The 26,663-nt window shown below is 39.9% G+C and overlaps 1 protein-coding gene across 6 annotated transcripts in view; it reads right to left on the minus strand.

Moving 5' to 3' along the window:
* The window catches only part of DMXL1 (Dmx like 1), a 151,908-nt gene that overhangs the window by 32,187 nt on the left and 93,058 nt on the right, over nucleotides 1–26,663 (minus strand). For 2 of the 6 annotated variants that reach the window (XM_056537380.1, XM_056537379.1), the window contains exons 22-33: nucleotides 25,111–25,276; nucleotides 24,704–24,959; nucleotides 22,192–23,264; nucleotides 19,574–19,759; nucleotides 19,277–19,353; nucleotides 18,386–18,510; nucleotides 15,435–15,683; nucleotides 13,524–13,637; nucleotides 10,397–10,581; nucleotides 8,509–8,639; nucleotides 3,961–4,046; nucleotides 239–440 (exon numbers count right to left, since the gene is read on the minus strand). In XM_056537380.1, coding sequence (XP_056393355.1) covers nucleotides 239–440; nucleotides 3,961–4,046; nucleotides 8,509–8,639; nucleotides 10,397–10,581; nucleotides 13,524–13,637; nucleotides 15,435–15,683; nucleotides 18,386–18,510; nucleotides 19,277–19,353; nucleotides 19,574–19,759; nucleotides 22,192–23,264; nucleotides 24,704–24,959; nucleotides 25,111–25,276 — 2,850 coding nt within the window. The remainder of the gene's footprint in view (nucleotides 1–238; nucleotides 441–3,960; nucleotides 4,047–8,508; nucleotides 8,640–10,396; nucleotides 10,582–13,523; nucleotides 13,638–15,434; nucleotides 15,684–18,385; nucleotides 18,511–19,276; nucleotides 19,354–19,573; nucleotides 19,760–22,191; nucleotides 23,265–24,703; nucleotides 24,960–25,110; nucleotides 25,277–26,663) is intronic. The other 4 variants (XM_056537383.1, XM_056537382.1, XM_056537381.1 and 1 more) reach the window with 3 other exon arrangements.

Genomic DNA, 26,663 nt, shown 5'->3' on the forward strand with positions numbered 1-26,663 from the left:
CTCATTTAACCCATTAATGATTAGTGACATCGGTGGTGGGGGGGAGAGGAGAGGTGTGTGGACAAAAATAAAATATAGTCTGGCCAATAAGGGGTTAATTTCCCTTTAGCGTCATGGCTACTATATAAAAAGGAACAACAAATTTCTAACAGACCCCTCAAAAATACTGCAAACCCCAATGGACTTGTAATGACATCTGCATTACCAGAGCCAAATGTTTAAAAACAGAAACACTTACTTGAAGGGTGTATTTGTTGGCTCTAGCAAAGCTTTATGCCTCAGGATAGCAGGACCAGCAGACAAGGCCTCCTCTGGGGTTGGTATGGTAATGAAGTCTTGTGGGGGGCCCTCATAGAGTTCGAGTCGTCTTAAAAGTACTTGCTCCCATCTCTGCAAAGTCTTTAGTGTGGCATGGCATAGTGGAGAAGCCACTGGAAGTTCTGGTAAGGTAAATTAAATTACTGAAAGCATTAACATATTATTCATCGTACTGTATGAAAGAAATACAAAATAGCTGGCCTGAAATTTATAGCTATATTTAAGACATGTGCAAGTGTATAAAACAATGTTTGAATATTGTCTATAAAAATATAGGAACATGTCATTTTAGACACACTAAATAGTCATTAAGCTGTTGTGTGTCCATTTAAGTAAACACAACAGCAATTTTACCTGTTAGGAGTTCCATGCTTCCTTAAAGGGGTACTCCGCTGCCCAAGCGTTAGAATTTGCTCCGAATGCTTGGAGCAAGCGGCGGGGGTTGTGACATCACAGCCACGCCCCCTCAATGCAAGTCACCATGCCCCCCCCCCATAGAATTGCATTGAGGAGGTGTGGCGTGACGTCACGAGGGGGTGTGACCATGGCGTCATGACACCGGGCACCCACACCTAGCATTCTAAACGAACGCCGGGTGCTGCACAGAGATTGCGGGGTCCCTTTGGACAGGGGATAAGATGTCTAGGGGGGGGGATTACCCCTTTAACCATGGACAGCATGAAACAGGCACAAGCTCCATTATTAGAAAGATCTATGAATTACAGGAAAACACTGAAACAACCTAGGAATGGTGTAACTAGTCCTCAGGGTGGTTCCTGGCTTTTACCCACCCTGTTGGCTCTGATTGACAAGTCTCTCCCTATTTGTGTATTGGGAGAGCGTTATAAATCAAACCAATGGAACAACTGACAGGTTCCCTTTACAGCAAATGTTTCCATTAATAGATCACTTTAAGTTAAAGCGCAAATCCAAAGGTCATTTTTCATAATTGCATCTATGATCAAATCAGCGGCCAAATACCTGAAAAAAAGCTCATATCTCTGCAGTTTTTTTAAATCAACTGGTGACAGAAAGTTAAACAGATTTGTAAATTACTTCTATTAAAAAATCTTAATCCTTCCAGTACTTATTAGCTGCTGAATAGCACAGAGTAAATGTTTATCTTTTTGGAACACAGAGCTCTCTGCTGACATCTCTGTCCATTTTAAGAACTGTCCAGAGTAGGAGAAAATCCCCATAGCAAACATTTGCTGCTCTGGACAGTTCCTAAAATTGACAGATGTCAGCAGAGAGCACCACTGTGCTCGTGATATCAACAGAGAGCTTTTTGTTCCAAAAAGAAAATAATTAGCTGCTGAATACTACAGAGGAAATTAAGTACTGGAAGGATTAAGATTTTTTAAGAGAAGTAATTTACAAATTTGTTTAACTTTCTGGCACCAGTTGATTAAAAAAAATAATAATAATAAAGTTGTCCACCAGAGTACCCCTTTAATTATGATAAATGACTATAGAACACAGTGCTCTAATTCAGTGATGTAAAGATAAGGGTGGAGATTTATGATGATGATATTCTATTGCCCGCAATTTGCACCAAATTTTTGCACAGTTAGTTTATTGCACAAACATTTTGCACAATTTTAAAATAGACAACTGTGGCAAAAGTGACTGTAAAATGCATTGCTTCATTCTTGAATATACAGTGGACGAGATTTATTAACTGTGTATTTCTAAAAAAAGGCACAAAAATAATGCGCAAACGTAAAAAAAAACACAAATTCATGCCACCTCTGCTTTACCTTAGGAAAGTGACAAGTTCTGAGGTGATTTTTCTTTTGTGCAAAATTTATCTAAGTCTGTGCACTGTTTTGATAGACGCATATTGATACATTTCCCCCAAGGAGAGGAGGTAATTTAAAATCATCCACATTATACATATATGCTAGCACTTTCAGTGTGCTGCTGAAATATTTGAGCTTGCAATCAAATTTTTGCATGGCAGCGTGTACCTGCATGTTTATAGTAGTTCTTTTGCTGACGAAGGGTGCATTCCCACCACGTTTATGTGATCCGGCCGGCGCCGAATCTCATTAATTTAAAAGCGCTGACCGGAGTAACATAGTGACTCTGGTAGGCAAATTTTTGCCTTGTATACGATTTTGTGGGCAGACTGAAAGCCGTAGCATACACCAGCAGCCAGATCTCACAAACGTGGTGTGAATGCACCCTCATATTGATTTTTTTTTCAGACAAAAAAATGTAAAAAAAATGAATGCCTCAACAAAAATTTACCACTAATATGGAAGTACAATATGTCATGAAAAAAATCTCAGAATCGCATCCCTCAGTTAAAGCCTTCTAAAGTTGTTAGAGAGACAAGCAAAATTTTAAAAAGGGGGCTTGCTCATTAAGGTAAAAACAGGCAGCATCCTTATGGGGTTAAGTTGCATAATTATACATTACGTAGATTTTGGTAGCATGTTAACTATTTGTAGTGTGTAGTATAGTTTGCAGTGTGCATACATAGTTTTAACACATTTGTGGATGACAGCCAAATATTGCTTGACCTACGTGTCACCATTTTTGAGACCACACAATCTTGGTGGTATACATGAACTTTCCCACAATTATTTATTATTCTAGCATTGGGGTTTATTTACTAAGAGTGGAGTGTAGGTTTCTTTGTGGGTTTTGATTTCCGACTGGTATTTTCCCAAGGTATATACTAAGGTTTCCCTACATTTTGCACTTTTCCCTACGTTTTGCTTTTTACAACTGTTCTGATCTGTCGGATTTTCCTCAAATACACCACTTTTTCCGTGGAAACCTTAGTAAATATGTTGGGATTTTTCAAAACTGTTGGGCCCACGCCCTTTTGTCGGGACCATGCCCACTTTATCCAGTGACCACGCCCCCTTTTTGCGTTTTTCTTGTAAAATGGAGGGTTTGGTTTTTTGGTCGCAAATTGTGTCACAAGGGACATGCAACACAATTTGGGCGCAAAACCCGACAAAAAGAGTCGGGATCACGTTCGTAAATAAACCCCATTGTATCTATATGTAAACCTCTATCGAAATGTGGGTTTTAGGTGCTAGTTACTGATTTCATGCATTGTTTAAAAATACATAATTAAATAGATAGATACTGATAATTCCCATTTGTCAAGGTTACGTGAATGTGGACATGCCTGTCCAAAACATCTGGAATCAGGTGTTCTGCTTTATGAAAAAATACAGGATTTAGGGGTGCCTGATTTTGAGAAGTTAATTTATTTAAATTTCCAGCTTAACAGGAGTTTTTTTTATTTTTTTACTTGCGATAATTTTATGAAGATGTAGATATAAGCCTAAGTGGTATGTATGAATTGTGCATAGATTAAACTTATTTTTAAGAGATGTGTTATAACAAAATTACAACTATAGCAGAAAATCTAAAAGTGTATGCATTTTTTACATAAATATATTAGTTTTAGGTTTGTATGACTCTATATTTTGTAATTTAGGTTTTATTTATGAATGTCAAAAGTGTAAAAGCTGTACCAGCTACCAGAGGTACAAAATGTCTTAAAGTGCTTAGCAGCAAACAGGTTAAAGAGCTTCCATCTCATGACAGATGTCCAAATTTAATCTGCCCACATCCTCTATACTGTTAAGACTTTTATTTCTTATCCTAAATATTTACCTGAAAGTTCATGTCCAGCTAATGGGTAAAAGCTCTTCAGATTCTGAAGCACAAACTGCACCATCGCAAGACGCATTAGAGCCCAACTGTAGTGGAAAGACAACATAAGTGGATGTGACATGGACAGACAAGGTAATCTACCATAAGAAAGCTATTCTCATGAAAGTTCTCATAGGACGGCATGAAGAGTTGTGTGCTCAGCTAATCAGCGGCCCCAAATGGTGTCTTGCCTCAGTCGATGATTCGCTTAGCTGCAACTCCTCTGGCTGACACCAGGAAACCCTGCACAGTGGGCCAATTGGCAGTAGTGTCGGTGAGAGAGTTAGGAAGCTGAGTATAGCATTTTTTCTTTTTTTTCCAACTGCTTGAGCAGAAGAATGCATAAAATGACTTCCCATAATACTCCTTTAATGGAAATCAAGAAAAGAGATCATACAGTCAGTTCCATAAATATTGGGACATCGACACAATTCTAAAATCTTCGGCTCTATACACCACCACAATGGATTTTAAATGAAACGAACATAATGTGCTTTAACTCCAGACTGTCAGCTTTAATTTGAGGGTATTTACATCCAAATCAGGTGAACGGTGTATGAATTACAAGAGTTTGCATATGTGCCTCCCACTTGTTAAGGGAACAAAAGTAATGGGACAATTGGCTTCTCAGCTGTTCCATGTCCAGGTGTGTGTTATTCCCTCATTATCCCTCAATTACAATGAGCAGATCAAAGGTCCAGAGTTCATTTCAAGTGTGCTATTTGAATTTAGAATATGTTGCTGTTAACTCTCAAGAGGAGATCTAAAGAGCTGTCACTATCAGTGAAACAAACCATCATTGAAAAAAACAAAACCCATCAGAGAGATAGCCAAAACATTAGGCGTGGCCGAAACAACTGTTTGGATCATTCTTAAAAAGAAGGAACGCACTGGTAAGCTCAGCAACACCAAAAGACCCGGAAGACCAAGGAAAACAACTGTGGTGGATGAGCGAAAAATTATTTCCCTGATGAAGAAAACCCCCTTCACAACAGTTGGCCAGATCAAGAACACTCTCCAGGAGGTAGGTGTATGTGTGTCAAAGTCAACAATCAAGAGAAGACTTCTCCAGAGTGAATACAGAGGGTTCAAGACAAGATGTAAACCATTGGTGAGCCTCAAAAACAGGAAGGCCAGATTAGAGTTTGCCAAACTACATCTAAAAAAGCCTTCACAGTTCTGGAACAACATCCTATGGACAGATGAGACCAAGATCAACTTGTACCAGAGTGATGGGAAGACAAGAGTATGGAGAAGGAAAGGAACAAGATCCTAAGCATACCACCTCATCAGTGAACATGGTGGTGGTAGTGTCATGGCGTGGGCATGTATGGCTGCCAATGGAACTGCTTCTCTTTATTTATTGATGATGTGACTGCTGACAAAAGCAGCAGGAGGAATTCTCAAGTGTTTCGGGCAGTATTTTCTGCTCATATTCAGCAAAATGCTTCAGTACTCATTGGATGGTGCTTCACAGTGCAGATGGACAATGACCAAAAGCAAACTGCAAAAGCAACCACAGAGTTTTTTTTAAGGGAAAGAAGTGGAATGTTATGCAATGGCCAAGTCAATCACCTGACTTAAATCCGTTTGAGCATGCATTTCACTTGCTGGAGACAAAACTGAAGGGAAAATGCCCCAAGAACAAGCAGGAACAGAAGACAGTTGAAGTAGAGGCTTGGCAGAGCATTACCAGGGATGAAACCCAGCAATGTCTGGTGATGTCTATGCGTTCAAGACTTCAGGCTGTAATTGACCGCAAAGGATTTGCAACCAAGTATTAAATATTGAAAGTTTGATTTATGATTATTATTCTGTCCCATTACTTTTGGTCCCTTAGCAAGTGGGATACACATATGCAAACTGTTGTAATTCCTACACCGTTCATCTGATTTGGATGTAAATACCCTCAAATTAAAGCGGACAGTCTGCAGTTAAAGCAAATCTTGTTCGCTTCATTTCAAATCCATTGTGGTGGTGTATAGAGACAAAAATGGTAGAATTCTGTCGATGTCCCAATATTTATGGACCTGACTGTATACAGTACCTAGAGTAGCACAGTGCATCAGTATAGATGCAATAGGAAGTATATAGTTTTTAAAAAGCCAAGCTGGATGTATTCAACAGTAATGAAAGCTCCCAAATGTGAGATAAAATGTCAAGTAGCTGCAAAGGACATAAAACTATGAAGCCATTAAAGGGGAGAGAGATCTTAAATAGTAGGACTCCTATTACATTTGGACATACATACGATATGGCTCATCATTGGCTAATGTTACCAGAAATCTCAGTAAATCTTTTTCTGTAGGTAAATCAGATTTAGAAAAAGTGTTTCAAGTAGACGCCCTAACTGCTAGTTTTTGCAAATGAAGGTTTGTATTTATAGCCAGAACTCCAAAGAGATAAAGCTATCTTACACTACTGTATATTACGTTTAAAGGAAACAAAATCAATAAGAACAAATGGTAGCTAAGAAAACTAAATTATGTAAAGACGGTAGGCTAATACTTCACTTAAAGCTGCTAATGAAGTTAACCTGAGTCTTAGAATCTAAGTGATAAGTGGGACTGCAGGCACAAGACTTTATCACATTAGCTTATGCAGGAGAGAGCCGGTTCCTACAATCTACATAGCAAACAAAAAGATATTATATGAAAGACAAAGTAACAAAACAACCCCCCAAATATACATAATGTTGTTCAGAATGTTAGTTTTTTTTTTAAGGAAATGTTCACATTACAAACCGCTCCTTCATACTCAGTTATTTACAGTAAAAACAGTGCTGCAAGCAGTGCTATCTTATTACATCTAAAAGGCAGACACCTTGCAAAATCAGTGGGTCTGACAAATTCAGCACAAATAGTTTTGCTTTCTAAGGGAAACCATGACATCATCATGTCAACAGAGCCTTAGCAATGTTGTATCATAAGACATCACAACGAATTGCAAGGACCACAGCTTGATGGTAGGAAAAAGTAGATTTTTATGCTTACTGTAAAATCTCTTTCTCAGAGGATCCATTGGGGGACACAGAGACCGTGGGTATATGCTGCTGCCACTAGGAGGTTTGACACTAGGCAACAAAAGAAAGTCGGCCCCTCCCAGCAGGATATACCCCGTCTACAGAGTCTGAGCTATCAGTTTAGCCCCAAAGCAGTAGGAGACGACCGACAGGTAAAGAAAAAACTGTAACTGACCGAGGAAACCTTAGACAAAAATTTAATGAACCAACCCCCAGACAGGTAACCGAACCAATGACACCAGAAAAAATGGGTGGGTGCTGTGTCCCCCCAATGGATCCTCCGAGAAAGATATTTTACGGTAAGCATAGAAATCTACACAGAAACCGTGGGATGTACCAAAGCAGTCCCTGTGGAAAAAACTCAAGTGACTCGGGTGGAAGGCTGGGCCACAGCTGCCTACAACACCTTGCGACCCAAAACAGCATCAGCGGATGCAAAGGTATGCACATGGCAAAATTTTGTAAATGTGTGCAAGGATGAACAGGTGGCTGCCTTACAGATTTGCAAGGCTGAAGCCCTATTGCAGAGAGCCCAGGAGGCCCCGACGGAACAAGTGGAATGAGCTGAGACCCAGAAAAGAGGAGTCTTCCCCTTGCAGCAGTAAGCTTCCCAGATGGTAGAACGGATCCACCAAGATATGGTCGCCTTCGAAGCAGGAAATCCCTTACGACGACCCTCTGTAAGCACAGAGAAAAAAAGTCACACTGGCAAAAGGAAGAAGTGACCGAAAGGTAAATCCGAACGGCCCGTCCTAAACTAAAATATAAGAAATAAACGACCAGGTCTGGAGAACTTCAGACCTGTGTCTGGCTCCTACAGACACTAAGCTAAAACTGATACCTAAGAGACTGTAGGCAGGGTATATCCTGCTGGAAGGGGCTAACTTTCTTTTGTTGTCTAGTGTCAAGCCTCCTAGTGGCAGCAGTATATAACCACGGTCTCTGTGTCCCCCAATAGAGCCGAACGAGAAATTATATTGCAATATTTAAGGTGTGTCATTTGAATGTCCTGGCCCAAAATGCAAAAAAATCAAAAGGGCCCCTTAAACATCACATTTCATTATAGTACTACTGACTCACATATGAAAGGAACTTCTGCTCAGTTTTTATATATGGTAATTTTGTTATCGCTGGTTCTTACAACCTTTCTGTGTCTTATATACAAGAAGTCCTAGATCACAGCACCAAGACTGGAGACTCAGGTTCTTAAATAGGGCTGGTGGTTATTCAGTTTACCATTGTGTAACGTTTCGGCATACAATTGCCTTTATCAAGCACATACATATGCTTGATAAAGGCAGTTGGTATGCTGAAACAGTGCCCAAAAGAGAAATAAATAAACATCCTGAATCTTGGTGCTGTGATCTAAGACAGCTTGTATGTATGGTTATCTGGATTGGCGTTTTTAGATCAGGTCACGGGCAAGGGGGAGGAATCAAGTGCTGTTGTCGTCCTATATGTTTTCTGTGTCGTATGTTACACTGTACCTGTATGAGTTAGGATTTGAATGTTCTTGAATCTGGACATCAGAAAAGGACATATCTTCTTCCTCATCATCACTTCCTTGGCTGTCCTCAGAATCATATTCTAGTCTATTTTGTGACATTGGCAAGTAAGGCTGAAAGGATAAAAAGCTTGCTATTTAAATTCCAGTAACAATGGTCAAAAAAAAACAGAAGTATAAGTGTTGTTTTGATCTTTTACACAAACAGACTAAGGCCTTGTTCACACTGCCATCAGGCTCCATTAGGTGGAGCTCTGTCAGCAGTTCCGGCAAGCACTATTTTTTTCCTCTACTAAATTCCTGTATAATTACAGAATCACGACGCGTCCCATGCAAGTGAATGGGGGCCGTTGGGACCAGACCGTAACCGTTTGCATCCGACCCAAGTGACCCAGATGAGGGACCTGATGCAAGATGAAAAATAAGATCGATCCTTAGGAACAACGCCCAACTGTAACCCCAGGCGTTAGGCTGTCTGCGGGAGACTTCTTCAGAGGTGCTGTGCTGTTTTGATACTTTTGAGTTACTACACTACTACTATCTGTTTATCTCAATTAATGTATAACATTCATAGACATACTACAACAGATTAAATTGTCAGCATCTAGAGTATTTTGTGAAATAGAGGTAGTCATTCCATCAATATTCCAATGTAAGGGAAGGGACATCTTAGTGTACATCTTACCATATATTTAAATAGGTGGGAAAGAAACAGGAAAAGCTGCAATTGCTCAGTTGCTGCTATGTCTATATGTACAAGCCTGACCAAGCTGTACTTAGGCAAGCTGGGTTCTATAAATATGTTCTGTCTAAGCACAGATAAATAAAGCTATGTTTATACTGCTTTTTGTCTGAGTCTTCAGCTTAAAGGAGTATCCTAACTTAAATGGGCACTCTCCAATACAAAACCTTTTTATATGTTGTACATCTTGGCAAAACATTAACCTTTCTAATATACTTTATATTAAAATCTTATTTCCTTTTTATAGAAATCATGGCTTAGTCCAAGCTGAAGCATAGGCATGGACAAAGTCCAGTAAGTGAGGGTGGACTAGCACTCCTCTGTGCTGTCTGATAGGACAGGAGAGAGCCCGGAGGAGTGCTATCAGACAGGAGAGAGCACAGAGGAGTACTATCAGATGGGAGAGAGCACAGAGGAGTGCTATCAGATGGGAGAGAGCACAGAGAAGTACTATCAGACAGGAGAGAGCACAGAGGAGTGCTATCAGACAGGAGAGAGCACAGAGGAGTGCTATCAGACTGGAGAGAGCACAGAGGAGTGCTATCAGACTGGAGAGAGCACAGAGGAGTGCTATCAGACTGGAGAGAGCACAGAGGAGTGCTAGGTTAATGTTTTGCCAAGATGTAAAAGATATAAAGTGAACCTGACAGCGCACATTTGAAATATGTATCTCCTGTCTTCAGGGTAGGTGATAGGAGTTTAAATATGTGTGTGTGTGTTTGGGGGGCATGGGAAATGTCCATGATCTTGAGAATGGGGGCAAGACTCTTACCTTGGGAATGGAGCTGCAAATCATGCATGTGCACTGCTGCTCCATTTAGTGTTGCACTCAGCTATCTCCACAGACTATTAATGGTTTGACAGCTCATATGCACAACTTGCTTAATATGTTAAAATACCCCTTTAAATATTAGAACATGGTACTGCTGTATATACAGAACGCATCTATAGGTTGTAATTGCCTTTTTCTTTTTTTTTTAAGCATAGTCAACTAAAAGTTGCACAAGTCTGTGCTATACATTTTGAGATTTTTCCCAACATACACACCACAAGCATTGCGTAGTTACACTTTATAAGCTTATATGCATACACCATAAACCAAAAGACTGATCAATTTATAGCCAAGTACCTTTGCTATGAAATAATCCCAGATGCTGAGTTCGGGTGGGATAAATTTCTCACGGAAAATGGATGAACCCTGGTCTAACACTGGTGAAGCAAAAGCAGACGGGCTTTCTGCAAGCTGAGCTTTTGTGGGAAGTCTGAATTTCTTTACAGCCTTGTCATTTTCTTCAACTGGAGAAGATACAACAGCTACAAAATAAGAACAGATTAGTTATACCAGTAAGTACAGTAATACCCACTATATAGCCCTCTGAAGAGCAAGACAACAGTGATAATAAGACAGGGCTTCCTGGCTCAGGACACAGTTGAACTGTGAACTGCTATGAAAAGCATCAAAAACTCCTTAGAAGACATGGATCAAAGCTGCTGGCAGATACATCATGTGACCACAGGATGTGGGAGGCACTATTTAGTAGATGCAGTTAAATTTATGGTGGGTTCACACTAAGTTTTTGTTTCTGTTTAACATATACGTTTGTACACTTGAAAAGGTATTCGTCAAAAATGTATAGTGCTGCATACCGTACAGCAGAATCAATTTCCTACTGGCTTACAATATGGAAAAAATTATTGCAATGTATACTTTTTGTACACAAAATCTCAGTACTTTGCTTCTGCATGTATTTTCATATATAAATTTTAAGTAGCCTTACTAAGTAATAAATAAAACGGTGTATAAGAAAGATCTGGTTATAGTGGTCTTTCTTTATGAAAACTTGTTGAACTGGAATCAACTTACCTTAGATAAACCTGGGATTACTTAAGCTGAAATACAACACAGAATATTCTACATATAACGAATTGAAGACCAAAACGTGCACAAACTGCATGCACATGCCCAATGCCAACTAGCCGGGAATAAAAGGACGGTCTTAAAATAATAAAAAAACAGGCGAGAAAGCACTGCACAATTGGCCATCACTCTGGAATCCAATGACATTATCTGTAAGTATCAGGCCTTTAGTGTACCACACACCCAGTTATTTTATTAGACCAAGGAAGCATTATACAGCATAATGTAGTTAATCAAAGCAAACTTGAAATGTAAACCATCAAAAAGGCTATTAGATGAAAGTAATGGAATAGAGCGTGACTGCAACACATAAACACCACATAACAAAACAGCAAAGAACATGCAAATATCAAGAACTGCTAAAAATACACTAACTGCTGCTTGCCAGGAACTTTCGTTCACCCCATAAATAAATGTTGTGAAATACTTAACCCTGATTTTACTGATAGCTGACCATTATATTTTTCTGTCTTCCTTTTTGATGGCTGTACAAACACTTATTCCTCACACCCTTTCTATATATACACTTGGATCGATCCAACATGAAAAGGTTCTTAATTGGGAGAGGAAAATAAATCTCTGCCAGACACTTCTGGCAGCGGCTTATCTACTGTAAAATCCAACATACCCAAATCTTCCCACCTTTGCCATTGGCACATCCTGTACACATTGGATGGTTGGATGAGTCAACTGGACCTGGCCATTTTTTACAGAACTGACCAATGTGTATGACCATCTTGTTATATTTTAGAACCAAAACCTTCAGAATGTCTACACAAAAATGTCATAAAATATTCATATATATTTTTTTTTTCCCTTTAGTGATTTAATTTAATAAAATTTAACCAAAACATTTTTCTTCACTCTTCAGCGTATAATACCAAATACGTCTACTCTGTCCAGTTGACACTTTTTTTTTAATGTCCAAGAACACTTTTCCTTTTGTTCTCATAAACAGTCTTTCAAGGCCCTTTCTCTATTACTGAACAAACGAACAGTAAAAGCTGGTATTTCCAATTAAACACAATATGTTCTCTCTAAATAGCAGAAAAACTTGACAGGATTGACAAAGCTTTTTAGAAAAAGATTGAGTAGAAGTCCTATTTCCCATGGTAGCACAACTAGCTGCATTTTAGCATCTTTATTCCCTCTCCCACCTTGATTCTAAGCTTAGTACTGTAGTATTATTACACCTGTTTAATATTATTGTAGCTTTGAGACGTCCATGACTGAAGTGTTTCCTGTATGCTCCGTCATGAACAAAAAAACTGTAGATGACAGAGTGAGCTGCTTCAACCTTGTGTGAAGTCCTGGTATTATACAGTGTCCTCCCTCCATATCACAAAGCATGTGTGTCTCAGCAAACAACCTAAGAGCCTTCCCTTCTGCCCACTCCCAGACCTGCTTGCTGATGGTTTTCAGCATTACTGAGACTAGAGATGAGCGAACTTACAGAAAATTCAATTCGTCACAAACTTCTCGGCTGGGCAGTGTATGACTTTTCCTGCATAAATTAGTTCAGCTTTCAGGTGCTCCTGTGGGCTGGAAAAGGTGAATACAGTCATAGGAAAGAGTCTCCTAGGACTGTATCCACCTTTTCCAGCCCATGGGAGCACTTGAAAGCTGAACTCATTTATGCAGGATAAGTAATCAACTGCCGAGCCGAGAAGTTTGTGACGAATCGAATTTACTGTAAGTTCGCTCATCTCTAACTGAGACCATCAGCATCCTATACAGAAATGAACAATAATATACAAAAATAAATAAATAAATATGCTCAACTAATCAAGTTCATAATGTCAACTCTACAGGGGAATAGTCAAATATCAACAACACTGCAAACACTTCACTTCAAGAATTACAAAACGGTATAAATAAAGAAACCACACCATATACCTGAAGCAAAATGCTAGCCACACAGCATGTTAGTAAACTAAGATATATAGATACATAAGAATAATAAAAAAAATGTGAATAAAAAAGGGATCATATGGATTTCTAATAGTTTTCCATCAGTGTATGAGGTTACATCATTTTCTTACTTACCAAAATAATAACTTTTAAGTTAAAAAAGGATGTCTTAAAGGTTCTTAGACAAAAGGAAGAACACCAAGCTACTTTTTCAATTCTGCAACATAACATATGATTTATGTTCTATGTATGGAAAACATGAACCAGGTATAGAATGTTCTACTGTGCCACTATATCAACAATTAGAAATCCAGTGAGAAATAAATGCAAATAAAGACATCCCCAGTGCTGGCTTATTGCCTTTGAATGGCAGGAAAAAATATATAAAGAAACACTTGCTGCCCTCAACTAAAATCTAGTTTCTTGCCTGAAGGGCTGGGAGGGCTATGGGTACTGATGGCAGTAAGGGCTTTGGAAAAGCCAACACATTCCATGGAGAACACAACTACCTGATGAGGGCTAGGAATAGAAAAGTATTTTCCTGTCAAAACAAAAAGAGAGAAAACATTCAATAGATAAAAGGATCTAGAAAGGGATTTCACAGAGCACAGAAACTCACTGACGATCTGGTGCATTTAAAATCAACAAAATGTAGAGAGTATGGCTTATTACTAACATACTGAGTAACAGAAGCAAAATACTAGGCTCCTAAAATCAATGGAAATGAGTCACTTGCACGACAGTGCAGCAGGTATATATACGTCATGCACTTCTATTCCACTTACATGGAAAGTGCTGCTCTAAATATCCACACAATGCTGAGTGCACTAACCAGATATTCTTCCTCACTTAATCTGTGCAACTGTGACATATCTGACAAACATCTTTCAAATGGCAAATATTGGTAGTATGTGCATTTACCATTTAAGGGATGTCATGTCAAAATCAACCTGAAGCTTTAGAAATTTTCAGGCAAAATGGGTGAAAAGGGATAAAAGAGTACTAAGGTGCATTTGTACGAGTGCATATACATAAAATGCAACCAATATAAATATGTGACATATCATAGTAATTGAAGGAACCACCCAACCTGATATATGTAGAAACTGAAATTCTATATATTTGGTAAAAATGGTATTTAGCCATACCACTAGTGGTGCACCTACTGTGCAATCTGTGAAGACTGTGCAAACTAAGGGACCCAACTAACATACAATAGGTCTTCTACGGTCTATTAGATTGCATGGACGAGGCTAAACTCATTGCCACCTATAAGATTTTCTAGACATTGACTACTGAAGAGGATCTAGGTCTTTCTCCCCTCTGAAATTAGCAATTGGAAAGCAAGAGGCCCGTATATTTTTCTATGCATAAAGAGTACATAATAAATGAAGAACTGAAATCTGTCACATAAAATCTGGTCTGGGTAAGGGGGTCATCTCATCAAAGAGATGGTCTTCTAGAGAGGTTTCACTGTACATTGTGCATGCGCTAAACTGCATTGATTTCAACATTAACATGACAGAGCAAAGGCTATTAAAAAGGTGCCATACACCTTCAACATTCGTCGGCTGAGAAGCATTCTTCCCAATTCTCCTATACACATGCCCACTCTCTGCAAAGTGTGTTTTTAACAGAAAGTAAGAGAGGAGTGAATTTTAGCCACACACCTTTGGCAATGGCATTTTTTCCTTTGAAAACGAAAGTTATAAATGTCAGAAATCCCAATAGTCGGGTTTGGCCTGCTTTTCTTGAAATGTTGGCCAACCTCTCTGTAAGCACTCCCATACACATTCAAGTTTTTTTTTTTGTTTAGAATTTTTAAATTTTTTTTTTATGGGCCAGAGTAGGTAAAAAAAACAACAACACTTGCCAGATACCCTGCTGCGGCTCTGATATTAAAAGCGCCCATTACTGCTCACTGCTTTGGATGAAGTGCGCCCCTGTGGCTGAGCAGAATTTCCTGCCTATAAAGATGGGGCCAGAAAGCAGTGAAAAGCAGGCACATGGCAGGTGAATACTTCTTTAGTTTGTTTTGTTGTTATCCCAGCCACATGGGTGCCCATGTCAAGCACATAAGGAAAAGGATGACTTTTTGTGTAACCTCACTTTACCTTCTATCTTTTTTTTTCTTTTTTTTAAAAGCACATACACAGAGACATAAAAGACCGCACAATACATTACTAACATACAAGCAGGCTGGGGTGCTATACATTACTGGCATACACATATGTGCAATACATAAAACATTATGGATTTTGATACATATGCTAACAACACATTTAATATGTCAGCTTTTCCACGTAAACCCCCCAAAAAGGCGTAAAAAATTACCAACCTGTGACTGGTTTTACTGGCATTTGTCCCCTGCACGGAATTCGAGCTCCTCCGCCGAAAACTGCAGACCACATTTTGTCACCCAAAGGATGGGCAACGGTACAGAACAACTCTTGGCTTAAATGAGTGGCTAATCCATGGATGAAGAGACTCAGGTACACAGCAGTAAGAATCTCACAAAGCAGGATTGTAAGGCCTGGTTGGGCTTCTTCCCCAGCAGAGTTAAGTAGGCGGATTAAACTACTTATTCCTGGATTAGAAAAGAAATGCAACATTGCTATAAGTATGCTAAACATGTTTAGGTGGTGTATGTCACCTACATTAATACCTGGCACCTCACCGTAAAGTATGAGATTGTGAACTTTCCACAATACAGGATAAAAGGTGCTCTGAGAGAGCTCCTGGTCCACACACTAAACATATCCATGGAGCCTCATCAACCCAACATATGCTGAAGAGGGGTCCTTTTGTTTTATGACTAGATAGTGTGTTTTATTTTTTAATGTATTGTATGGTACTACATAGTAGACTAAACACCCTTTTCCTTGAGAGTGGGTTAGGCGCCACTCTTATACCAAATTCCAAAACTTAGGGCCACATGCCTGGGGGAAAAAACCCTTATATAAATTGAGAATATGCCAGTGGAGTGTGGTTATGATCACTGTATTGCAGGATAACAGCTGGGACTAATGCCCTAGCTCATTAAGGCTAGGTTCACACTAATGATTCACAGGGGGGGTACACACTTTAAAATATAACTTTTAATCAGACACGTCTAAAACCAGTAATTAGCACAGGCCCCACAACAAAAAGCCAGACGTTTGGGTTGACACCAGATCTAAAAAGTATAGACCACACTGGATGGAAGTGTGTCTATATAGGGGATAGTGAGGAGAGCAGTGGTGCACCAAGTGCATAAATCACCCTAGACCACCCTATAGGGGAGATGTAGTGTGGACTACCCCTGCTCCCACAGGGACTGTCGGGGCACTCGCCCTAAAAAGAGCGACCCCTGCCCCGATATATCCCTTGGACTGCGCCCTATAAATCCCTGGCAATATGTAACATGCCCTTGCAGGGGTATACCAGAGCAAGTGCATGTTACATATTGCCAGGGATTTATAGGGCGCAGTCCAAGGGATATATCGGGGCAGGGGTCGCTCTTTTTAGGGCGAGTGCCCCAACAGTCCCTGTGGGAGCAGGGGTAGTCCACACTACATCTCCCCGATAGGGTGGTCTAGGGTGATTTATGCACTTGGTGCACCACTGCTCTCCTCACTATCCCCTATATAGACACACTTCCATCCAGTGTGGTCTATACTTTTTAGATCTGGTGTCAACCCAAACGTCTGGCTTTTTGTTGTGGGGAACACAAACAACACAATGTAACTCCAAGTACACTTCTGTGAAATCACACTGTCCACTCAGGAAGCAACACTGATTGACAATCAATTTCACATGCTGTTGTGCAAATGGAACAGACAACAGGTGGAAATTATAGGCAATTAGCAAGACATCCCCAATAAAAGAGTGGTTTTTCAGGTGGTGAACACAGACCACGTCTCAGTTCCTATGCTTCCTGGCTGATCTTTTGGTCACTTTTGAATGCTGTAGTGGAAGCATGAGACCCAGTCTACAACCCACACAAGTGGCTCAGGTAGTGCAGCTCATCCAGGATGGCACATCAATGCGAGCTGTGGCAAGAAGATTTGCCGTGTCTGTCAATGTAGTGTCCATAACATGGAAGCGCTACCAGGAGACAGGCCAGTACATCAGGAGACATGGAGGAGGCTGTAGGAGGGCAACAACCCAACAGCAGGACCGCTATCTCTGCCTTTGTGGAAGAACAAGCACTGCCAGAGCCCTGCAAAGTGACCTCCAGCTGGCCCTGGGTTCCTCCTAATGCAAGACAATGCTAGACCTCATGTGGCTGGAGTGTGTCAGCAGTTCCTTCAAGAGGAAGGCATTGATGCTATGGACTGGCCTGCCTGTTCCCCGGACCTGAATCCGATTGAGCACATCTGGGACATAATGTCTCACTCCATCCACCAACGCCACGTTGCACCACAGACTGTCCAGGAGTTGGCCAATGCTGTACTCCAGGTCTGGGATGACATCCCTCAAGAGACCATCCGCCATCTAATCAGCAGCATGCCGAGGCATTGTGAGGAGTCATATGGGCAAGTGGAGGCCACACACACACACTACTACATTTTGACTTGTTTTAAGGACATTACATCAAAGTTTGATCAGCCTGTAGTGTGGTTTTCCACTTTTTTTTTTTTAGTGTGACTCCATATCCAGACCTCCATGGGTTGATAAATTTGATTTCCATTGATAATTTTTGTGGGATTTTGTTGTCAGCACATTCAACTATGTAAAGACGAAAGTATTTCATACGATTAGTTCATTCAATCAGATCTAGGATGTTATCTTAGTGTTTCCTTTATTTTTTTGAGCAGTGTATAATTCCCTGGAGTCTGCAGAACTCCAGATTTACTTCCACACTCACACTGTGACTTAAATGCAGTGATCTTTGTCTATACAGCACTGTGTTTTGTTATTCTTTTTTTTTATTTAAAGGTTTTATGGGTGATGTATGCCGCTTAATGTCTTTAGTGGCACACAATAGATTCTTCTACCTGAGGTATACACACGAAGACATTCCCCCCAACGTCTAATTCTGACTAATCGTACTAACATTATAAGAAAAGAGCCTACAGCCAAACACACTTAAAAAAAAGAGCTTATCGTAATACATGTCACGACAAAGGTCAAGTCACCTGTATTACTTGTCCAGCAGGTAAAAGACATGTAATATATTCACAGTATCCTGCCAGAGAGTATAATAAAAATGTATGCATTTGCTGTCCAGCAAGTGCCTTACTGTAGGTGACAATGACTTGCATTCTTTGACAAGGAAATAAATAGGGTGTACTATAGAAACAATACCTGGCCAATGGGTGGGTGAGGTGTTTGGTATGACAGCTTCATCCACATTGCGCAGAGGTTGCCTTTGGATAAGGAGAACACTCTGGTACACCATCCCTGTAAATGGGTTGGTTTGAAGGGAGGAACTGAAAATAAAACAACAAAAAACAAAAACGAAAATAACTCCAATAAAATATTTTCTCTCATTCAGGGTTGTTATCCTAGTAAGTCATACACGTCAAAAAAGGGGACTTCAACTATTAAACAGAAAGCAAAGCAACTACAACGTGCCCACTCTGAAGGACACAGCTTGACCATTTATTACATGGTCTCCTTTTAACCACAATACTTTCTTAGTAATTAAAATAGAACACTAGTTGATAAAATTACCTTATGTGACAACCCTTTTACATCAATGTAAACAACAGTCAGTCTTAAAGGGGTTGGGCCAAAAGCAGCCGACAGAGAAAGCTATGCATTTTGGGAAACCCTAATGGACTTTAATGGGAGTTGCACAAACCGTGTAGACCAACAAGCTACTATGTTTACGTTATTTTGGGAGTTATGTAGCTCTTGGGGTGATGCCAATTGTCCACCTCCCAATAAGGCCAATGGAAATAGCTTTGCTGCTTTTTTTATTTTTTATTTTTTTTAAGCTTTCCTGACCATCTGTGGGGTCAACAAGCTGGAAGTGACCAGGAATGCCAAATGATGAGATATAAACCCTGTTTGCAAACTTACAAATGACCTTGAGTTTGTTAGGAGGGCATTACACAAAATGCTCAAATCGCAAAAAACTTAAGAAAAAATTCAGTGAGGCATTGACATGGTATATTTAAATGATCATAGAATCGAATTGTCCCTGAATAATTTACATTTCTAAAAATATTACTTTATTCATGGGATCTATACCTGCTGGCTGGTGCTCCACAAAGGCACTGATAGATACAAGCAGAGAGAGATGCAGCCAGAGTGTGCATTACATATATCTGAGGAGAGAGAATTGTGAAACACAAGCAAATTATTACAGACAATTACACTGACAAAGACCAATGTAAAACATAACGGCCCAGAAAAAAAACTGTCTGGTCCATTGCAACCAATCATGGCTCAGCTTTTCTTTTATAGGAGCAATTTGAAAATGTAAAGCTGATCTGTGATTGGCTGCTATGGACAAATAAAGCTAAACTAATGTGTTTAACAACATACCTTATTATTACGGACATCAGGATGAGGTGGTGAATCGAGATTTATGATGGCATGCAGAATATCATGAGTTAAGTTACTGAGATGTAATAAAGGATTGGCCACAACAGTTTTGGCACTTGCTGTGCAAGCTAATAAAAGTGGAATTGAAGTCTGTTCTGTCTGAGGATTGGAAATCAGAGACGTATCCTATAAATAAAAAATAGTTATTCAATTTGGTAAAACAAAAAAAAAAAAATTAGTTTTGTTTACATATTTATATGAAAGTATAAACAAAATAAATAGCTTCTTAGATAGATGTATGTATGTATATATACACACACACACACTTTTTTTTCGAAAGCCACAATTCCCAAATCCTTCCATTTATGCAGACGTAAAAAAATAAATAAATAATAATAATAAAAATAATAATTTAAAAGAACTGATGTTAGCCCAAAATGGTGCCATACCTAACTTCTTTTGCGACAAAAAAGGTTGCAAAATAAGGTATGGAACCATTCTGGGGTAACATCAATTCTGTCAGTGGTTTTTTTTTTTTTTTTGGATTGAATGACAGGTTATAGTGTTCAAGGCCATCATTTTGGAATGCAATGACCTCATTTTTATTCATCTTAATAGCCCATCAATGGCCGAAGCAGTGATTGGCTGAGCGACAGTATGAGACACAGGGTCCCGGCATCATTCTGGTCCCAAGCATCACTCAGCAGCTCAGGAAAAAGATTGCACCCAGGGACTAGAGCAAGACATCAGAGGCACTGCAAAAGCACCCTGGCAAAATCATTGGAGCAGCAGGAGGGTAAGTGACCTCCTCTGCCATTGAAGCTTACCGGACCCCCCCCCCCCCCCCCCCACCCCCCCCCGCCGCTCTCACTGCAAGTGTCCTCTAGGGGTTAAAAAAATCATTTGGGAGGCAGCATATCTTTCTGTGTCAACAGGTCTATCAAAAGGGCAGGAAGGGGGGGGGGGGTGTTCAACAATTGATCACAAGAATAATAGTCTGCACAATCAGCAAGGAAAAGCCACATGCAAATTTTATTTAGAAGTGTTTTTGCGCAAAGCCTACTTTTTTTTGTGCAAATCTACACAATATGATAGGACAGGTACAAAAGTGTCAGATGCTAGATCACAAAGCTTAAAGGGGTACTCCGCTGGAATTTTTAATTTTTTTTTTAAATCAACTGGTGCCAGAAAGTTAAACAGATTTGTAAATTACTTCTATTAAAAAATGTTTACCCTTCTAGTACTTATTAGCAGCTGCATGCAACAGAGAAAATTCTATTCTCTTTGAATTTCTTTTTTGTCTTGACCACAGTGCTCTCTGCTGACACCTGATGCCCGTATCAGGAACTGCCCAGTGCAGGAGAAAATCCCTATAGCAAATCTATGCTACTCTAGACAGTTCCTGACAGGGATAGAGGTGTCAGCAGAGAGCACTGTGGACAAGACAAAAAAGAAATTCAAAAAGAATAGAATTTCCTCTGTAGCATACAGCTGCTAATAAGTACTGAAAGGATTGAGATTTTTAAATAGAAGAAATTTACAAATACGTTTAACTTTCTGGCACCAGTTCATTTAAAAAAAAAGTTTTCCACCAGAGTACCCCTTTAAACCAATCTCTGCAGGACACTGGTTTCTATAATTGTGCAAAATTTATCAAGTCCTGTGTACTTTTTTAGTAAATTTTGAGCAACTGTGCAAACAATACACCAAGCAAACAGGGGTAAAATCTTTACTATCTTACACCAACATTGGTAAATGTCCCCCATAGTGTACAGGATAAGATAATCTGCATTTCAATGTGACAAAATGTTGGGAAATGTTACTATAAAATTTATCACCTATCCACTTTACCCAAAAACCTATCTTCTTGAGAATTGGGGGTCCCATGTCTCCTGTGTAACAGATGAGTGGTGCTTTTCTGTTTATGTAACACCCATTAAAGAGGTTGTCCTGTGAAAACTGTCTTAGCCACAGGATAGGGGATAAGTAGCTGATCGCGGAGGGTCCCAGCATTTGGACAACCCCCAACTCGCTACCTCCTTCCTGTTGATAGGGGATAAGATAGTTTTCACTTTTTCACTGGACAACCCCTTTAATGGTCAATAGGAGTAATGCAAAATAAAAAATAAATAAAAAACAGACCATTAAGCTGCTTCTGGCTTCCCAACCACCTTCGGCCACCTCAAGTAAATGAAGGGGACTGGGGGGGGGGGGGGGGGTTTCGATCTTGAGATACCAAGAGTTAGGACCCGCATCTATCAGATATGTATATCATATTCTCTAGAAACCATAAATGTCAAGATATGGATACTCCATTAATGACTGTGGATAAGGTTTACATTAACTTAAGATTTCAACTGTATCTTTGGTAGTCCTTTAAACTTTAAATAAAAATGCATATATTTGACTCCCATGTTTGATACGCAGTTGTAAAATCTACCGGTGACCCGACCTATTTTGTGCATCCAGCTGTTGCTGCTTGGGTCACCGGCAGATCCACAGCATGAAACAGGCTGCAGATCCGTTACGTGTGACTCTACCCTAAAGCTTATAACTACATACAATGCATCTTTCTTCTCAGCCAACATTAACACTTTTGTGATTTAACAATTCAATACCTGCTGAGACTCTTGAAGAAGCAATATTAATTCCATTCGGACTGAGGCCAGTCCACCACCATGAGATCCATGCAGGACACAAAAACTCAGAAACATTCTCAAAAGGGACTGGAATTTCAGTAACCACTGGCGTCTCTGAAAAAGTTCTTTACTCTGTTTTGTTGCCGCTTGATCACAAGAATTATCGGAACTGTCGTCATAAGAATAATCAATAGCTCCTGCCAAATTTGGCTCATCCAGGTTAGTGCTATAATCACATATCTTCTGAAGGGCAACTACAGCCCTCTCCAACCAACTATACAACTGATATCGCAGTTTGCCACCATCCACCTCATAACCAGTGGACAATGTCCGCAGCTCACCAGTAAGAATCTTCAGACAAGCTCTAAATTTTAACTGTGCAGCTATCGCGTCTTCACAGAGACTAAGGACATCATTTTCATTAATGCTCATAGATTCTGAGTAACTAGTAGTGGTTGCCTCTGGTTTATCACTTTCTGAACTTTGTGAAGGCTTTATATCTTTGATGGACACCTCAGACCCTTCAGACTCGTCATCTCTATCACTGTCCCACTTTAATTCTAAAGGCTCATCTTCAATTGCCATTGATGGCTGACTCCAGTCAAATAAATGGGCAGAATGTGGCTTCTTATCTGAGGATGCATCAGATACTCCATTGACCAAGGAGCTTGACCAATCAAAGTCACAAGCTGAGTCTTTCTTCTCTCCAAGTAAAGGAGACAATGGTGTAGACACCTTGCTTGTATCTGCTAAACTTGAAGTTCGAAGCAATGGCTTTGACTTCTTTACTACTTTTGGCATTTTGGATAATACTTCAAGAGCCAACATTGGGCAACCAGCTCTTAAATGAGCATGTGCCGTTGTAAAGAATAACTTTCTTTCACCCAAGTTAATTCTGTCAGCTAAGCCATTTTCTACAGACAGACGCATTTTGGTAGAAGAGGACTCTGAAGATCCAAAGTGTCGCCTTAACAACATAGGGTGAGTTCTTAAGAAATTGTAGAAATTAAACACTGATGGATCACAACTTGATGACAAGCTCCAGGAGTCCCCTGTAAAATAATAACCAACATTACAAATTGCATTTAGACAACAATAAAGAGAGTTTTGCAGCAAAAAAAAACAACAAGAAAAAAATATTAGGGATGTAAAGGATAATTTTTTTAGGTAGTGCCATAATTTACTAAACAGTAGACTGGGAACATACTGTATGTATGGGAACCAAACAAGTATGGCGTCAATAGGGATTCAGACCTGCAGTGAACGGACAGAATACAGACCAAGGATGGAAATGCACACCACCCTGCATATTCTTATTTGCCGATTATCACAGCTAAAAGGAACATTTAAAAAAAAAAAAAAAAAAAAAAATGTTTATTATAAACAGTCTGTAATGTTAGACTACTGTATTCCTTTTTCACATATGCGTGTAACATTTTACAGTCAAATAGTAAAACTCCTACCAGATGAACAAACTGTGACCTGCACAACCCTTTAAAAAGTTCTCACTGAAAAAAGTGCCCTTCTTTACGATTCTCCTTTCAACCAACCCCACTTGAGATAGTTTGATTTCTGCTTTCAATTGACATGGTAAACCTATTATTTACTATCAGTGGATTATGTCTACAGGTAGCAAGCAATCTTCACTAGGATTAAACTACGAAAGGCATATTAAGAGTTAAACACCCAAGATCCTAAAAAAAAAAGATTTATATCAATTATCCTCTTAACGACAGGAATATGTTCTCTTCTTATCTGATCAGATGTTTTACTGTGCAAGTTTAATGGCTTAAACTTTGCTTGGTTTTCAATTATTTGTTTTTGTCATAAAAGTAGTGGCCTCTTAGCCCAACTAGTTACTGTGCAGCAATTTATTTAAAAGCTGTGCTCTGATTGGTTGGCAGAGGAAGGCTGAGTGCCGAAACGCGTCCTGTGATTTGTATATACAATAAATCTTCTTTTTGCTTGCATCGGTGAGTGCTGGGACCTCCTTTTTATATTGTGCTCTGATTGGTTGTCATGGGCAAAAATAAATGTCCCTACTTAGTTAGTGATATTGAAACAGAGGGGCAAAATTAATATAAAAACAGTAAATAAAATATACAGCAAGTTTTAAAATAAGACAAAACAGATTGGCCTGTGATAGGCTGAGTGCACTGTCATGTAAGGAGCTCGGGCCCCCCTTCTCCCTGCTGCCCGGGTTCCTTACATGACAGTGCGCTCAGCCTATCACTGGCCGAGGCGGGACATTGCTGAGGCCGGCGATACACTGACTGCAGTGTGACGTTCCGAGCCTAAGAGGCAGGAAGCCGAGCAGCAGCGGAGGAACAAGACGCCGATATCGGCGCAACGGGGGGAACGTAGGAAGGTGAGTTGAAGTTAGTTTTTGCAGCCCAGGCACAGGAAACGTTAGGAGATTTACGCCACAGTTCTCCTTTAATTATCTACTCTTAATAACTTTTTTTTATTTTTATTTTAAAAAAGTGTTTACCTTCTTCATCTCTAAACAGCTGTTTCAACAGAGTTTCTAATGATTTTTTGTAATCCTCCAAAATCCAGTAAGCCATGCTGCGCACAAAGGGGTCAGGGTGCATAGAAGACAGAGTGGGCTCTCGGCCAGATGACTCTATACCCAGCACCCTCTTCTGCAAAATGGATTTATAAGTTGAAGATTTTTCAAATTCAGATTCATAAAGTCTTGATATCACAAGAGCAAGCTGGATGTCATGTAATTTTTCAAGACAAACCTGAAATAAAAAAAATAAAAAAAAGCTTTCTGACCAGGCAATACAAGCAACATTCATAATAGTGAGAACACATAAACCTATTCATTTTACTCTAATCAAAATCTTAATAAAATGGTACTGGAAAGCATGGTTCATAATAATGCATTCCGACCTCCACAGCATCCTTCAGAGATCCAGCTAGAAGGAAGAAAGCTGCAGAGTGCTCAAAGCGTTGTTTGCCGAGTAGAGAAAAAGCATTCTTCAGAGCCGCTTTCCGCCATCTCTCTTCACTAAAGTTGTTCCCAAAAAACTGAGTCATCTTTGCATCTCTCTGAGACCTAACATATAAAAACAGAGTAAGGGGAGATGCTTGTTAATAATAAAATTACAGAAGATTTTAAAATGTAAAATGTGTGTGTGTGTAGATATAATTTAAAAAAATATATACTACTTGAGGACATAAATAACACTATACTGATATAAAGAAACAGTCACTAGTAAACAATGTTCAACCTATTGAACTTAAAGGGGTTATCCAGGAATAGAAAAAATAGAGTTAGTTTCTTTCAAAAACTGCTCCCTGTATTTTCTACAGGTTGGGTGTGGTTCTGCAGCTCAGTTCCATTGAAGTGAATACAGCCAATTTGTAATACGACTGGGGACAGACGTGGAGCTGTTTGTTAAAGAAAGTAGCTCTGTTTTTCTATTCCAGGATAACTCTGTTCATTAACGTCCATTTGCAGCTCCCGAGGTAGGACGCACGCTCAGCAGGTGAGTGCGCCTCATACCCGGTGGGTCCCGGTCGTGACCCACGGCTAATGGCGGACATCACCGATCGGGCTGATGTCTGGCATTGACCCTTTAGACATGGCAATCTATCTTGATCATCGCGTCTAAAACAAAAGTAAACATTGCCGGTTAGCTCAGTGGTGCTGTTCAGGACCGCCGTGGTGAAATCCGAACAGCTTGCAGGACGCGAGGAGGATCCCTACCTGCCTCCTTGCTGTCTGATCGACAAATGACTGCTCCGTGCCTGAGATCCAGTTAGGAGCAGTCGAGCGGTGATAACATTGCATGGCAGTGATCAGTGTAGAAAATCAGTATGTGCAATGTTATAGTCCCCTATGGGGGCTATAACATTGCAAAAAAAAAAAGTGTAGATAGAGTGTTAAAGGACATGTCCGGTGCTCACTTTTCTTTTTGTATCCTTTCCGGGCTTTCTTTTACCTGCATACGCTCCCCCGATGCTCCGGTACAGGCGTTCGGTCCCCGGGCTGTATTCTTCTACTTCCTGTTAGCCCGGCACGTCACACAGAGCTTCAGCCCATCACTGGCCGAGGCGGGACATCGCTGCGGCCGGTGATAGGTTGAAGCTCCGTGTGACGTGCCGGGCTAACAGGAAGTAAGAAGAATACAGCCCGGGGACCAAACACCTGTACTGAAGCACAAGGGGAGCCTAGGCAGGTAAGAGAAAATTTGTTTTCTTTTATTTTTCAGCCCAGAAAGGATAAAATAAGAAAAGTGAGCACCGGACATCTCCTTTAATAAATATGATTTAACCCCTCCCCTAACCAAAGCTTGAATCAACCCCCTTTTCTCATTAAAAAAAAGTGTAAATAAAAATATGTGGTGTCGCCACGTGCGTATATGTCCAAACTATAAAAATATATTGTTAATTAAACCGCACGGTCAATGACATACACGTAAAAAAAAAAATCCAAAATA

This window comes from Hyla sarda, chromosome 1 (genome assembly GCF_029499605.1).
Source record: "Hyla sarda isolate aHylSar1 chromosome 1, aHylSar1.hap1, whole genome shotgun sequence".
NCBI lineage: Eukaryota > Metazoa > Chordata > Amphibia > Anura > Hylidae > Hyla > Hyla sarda.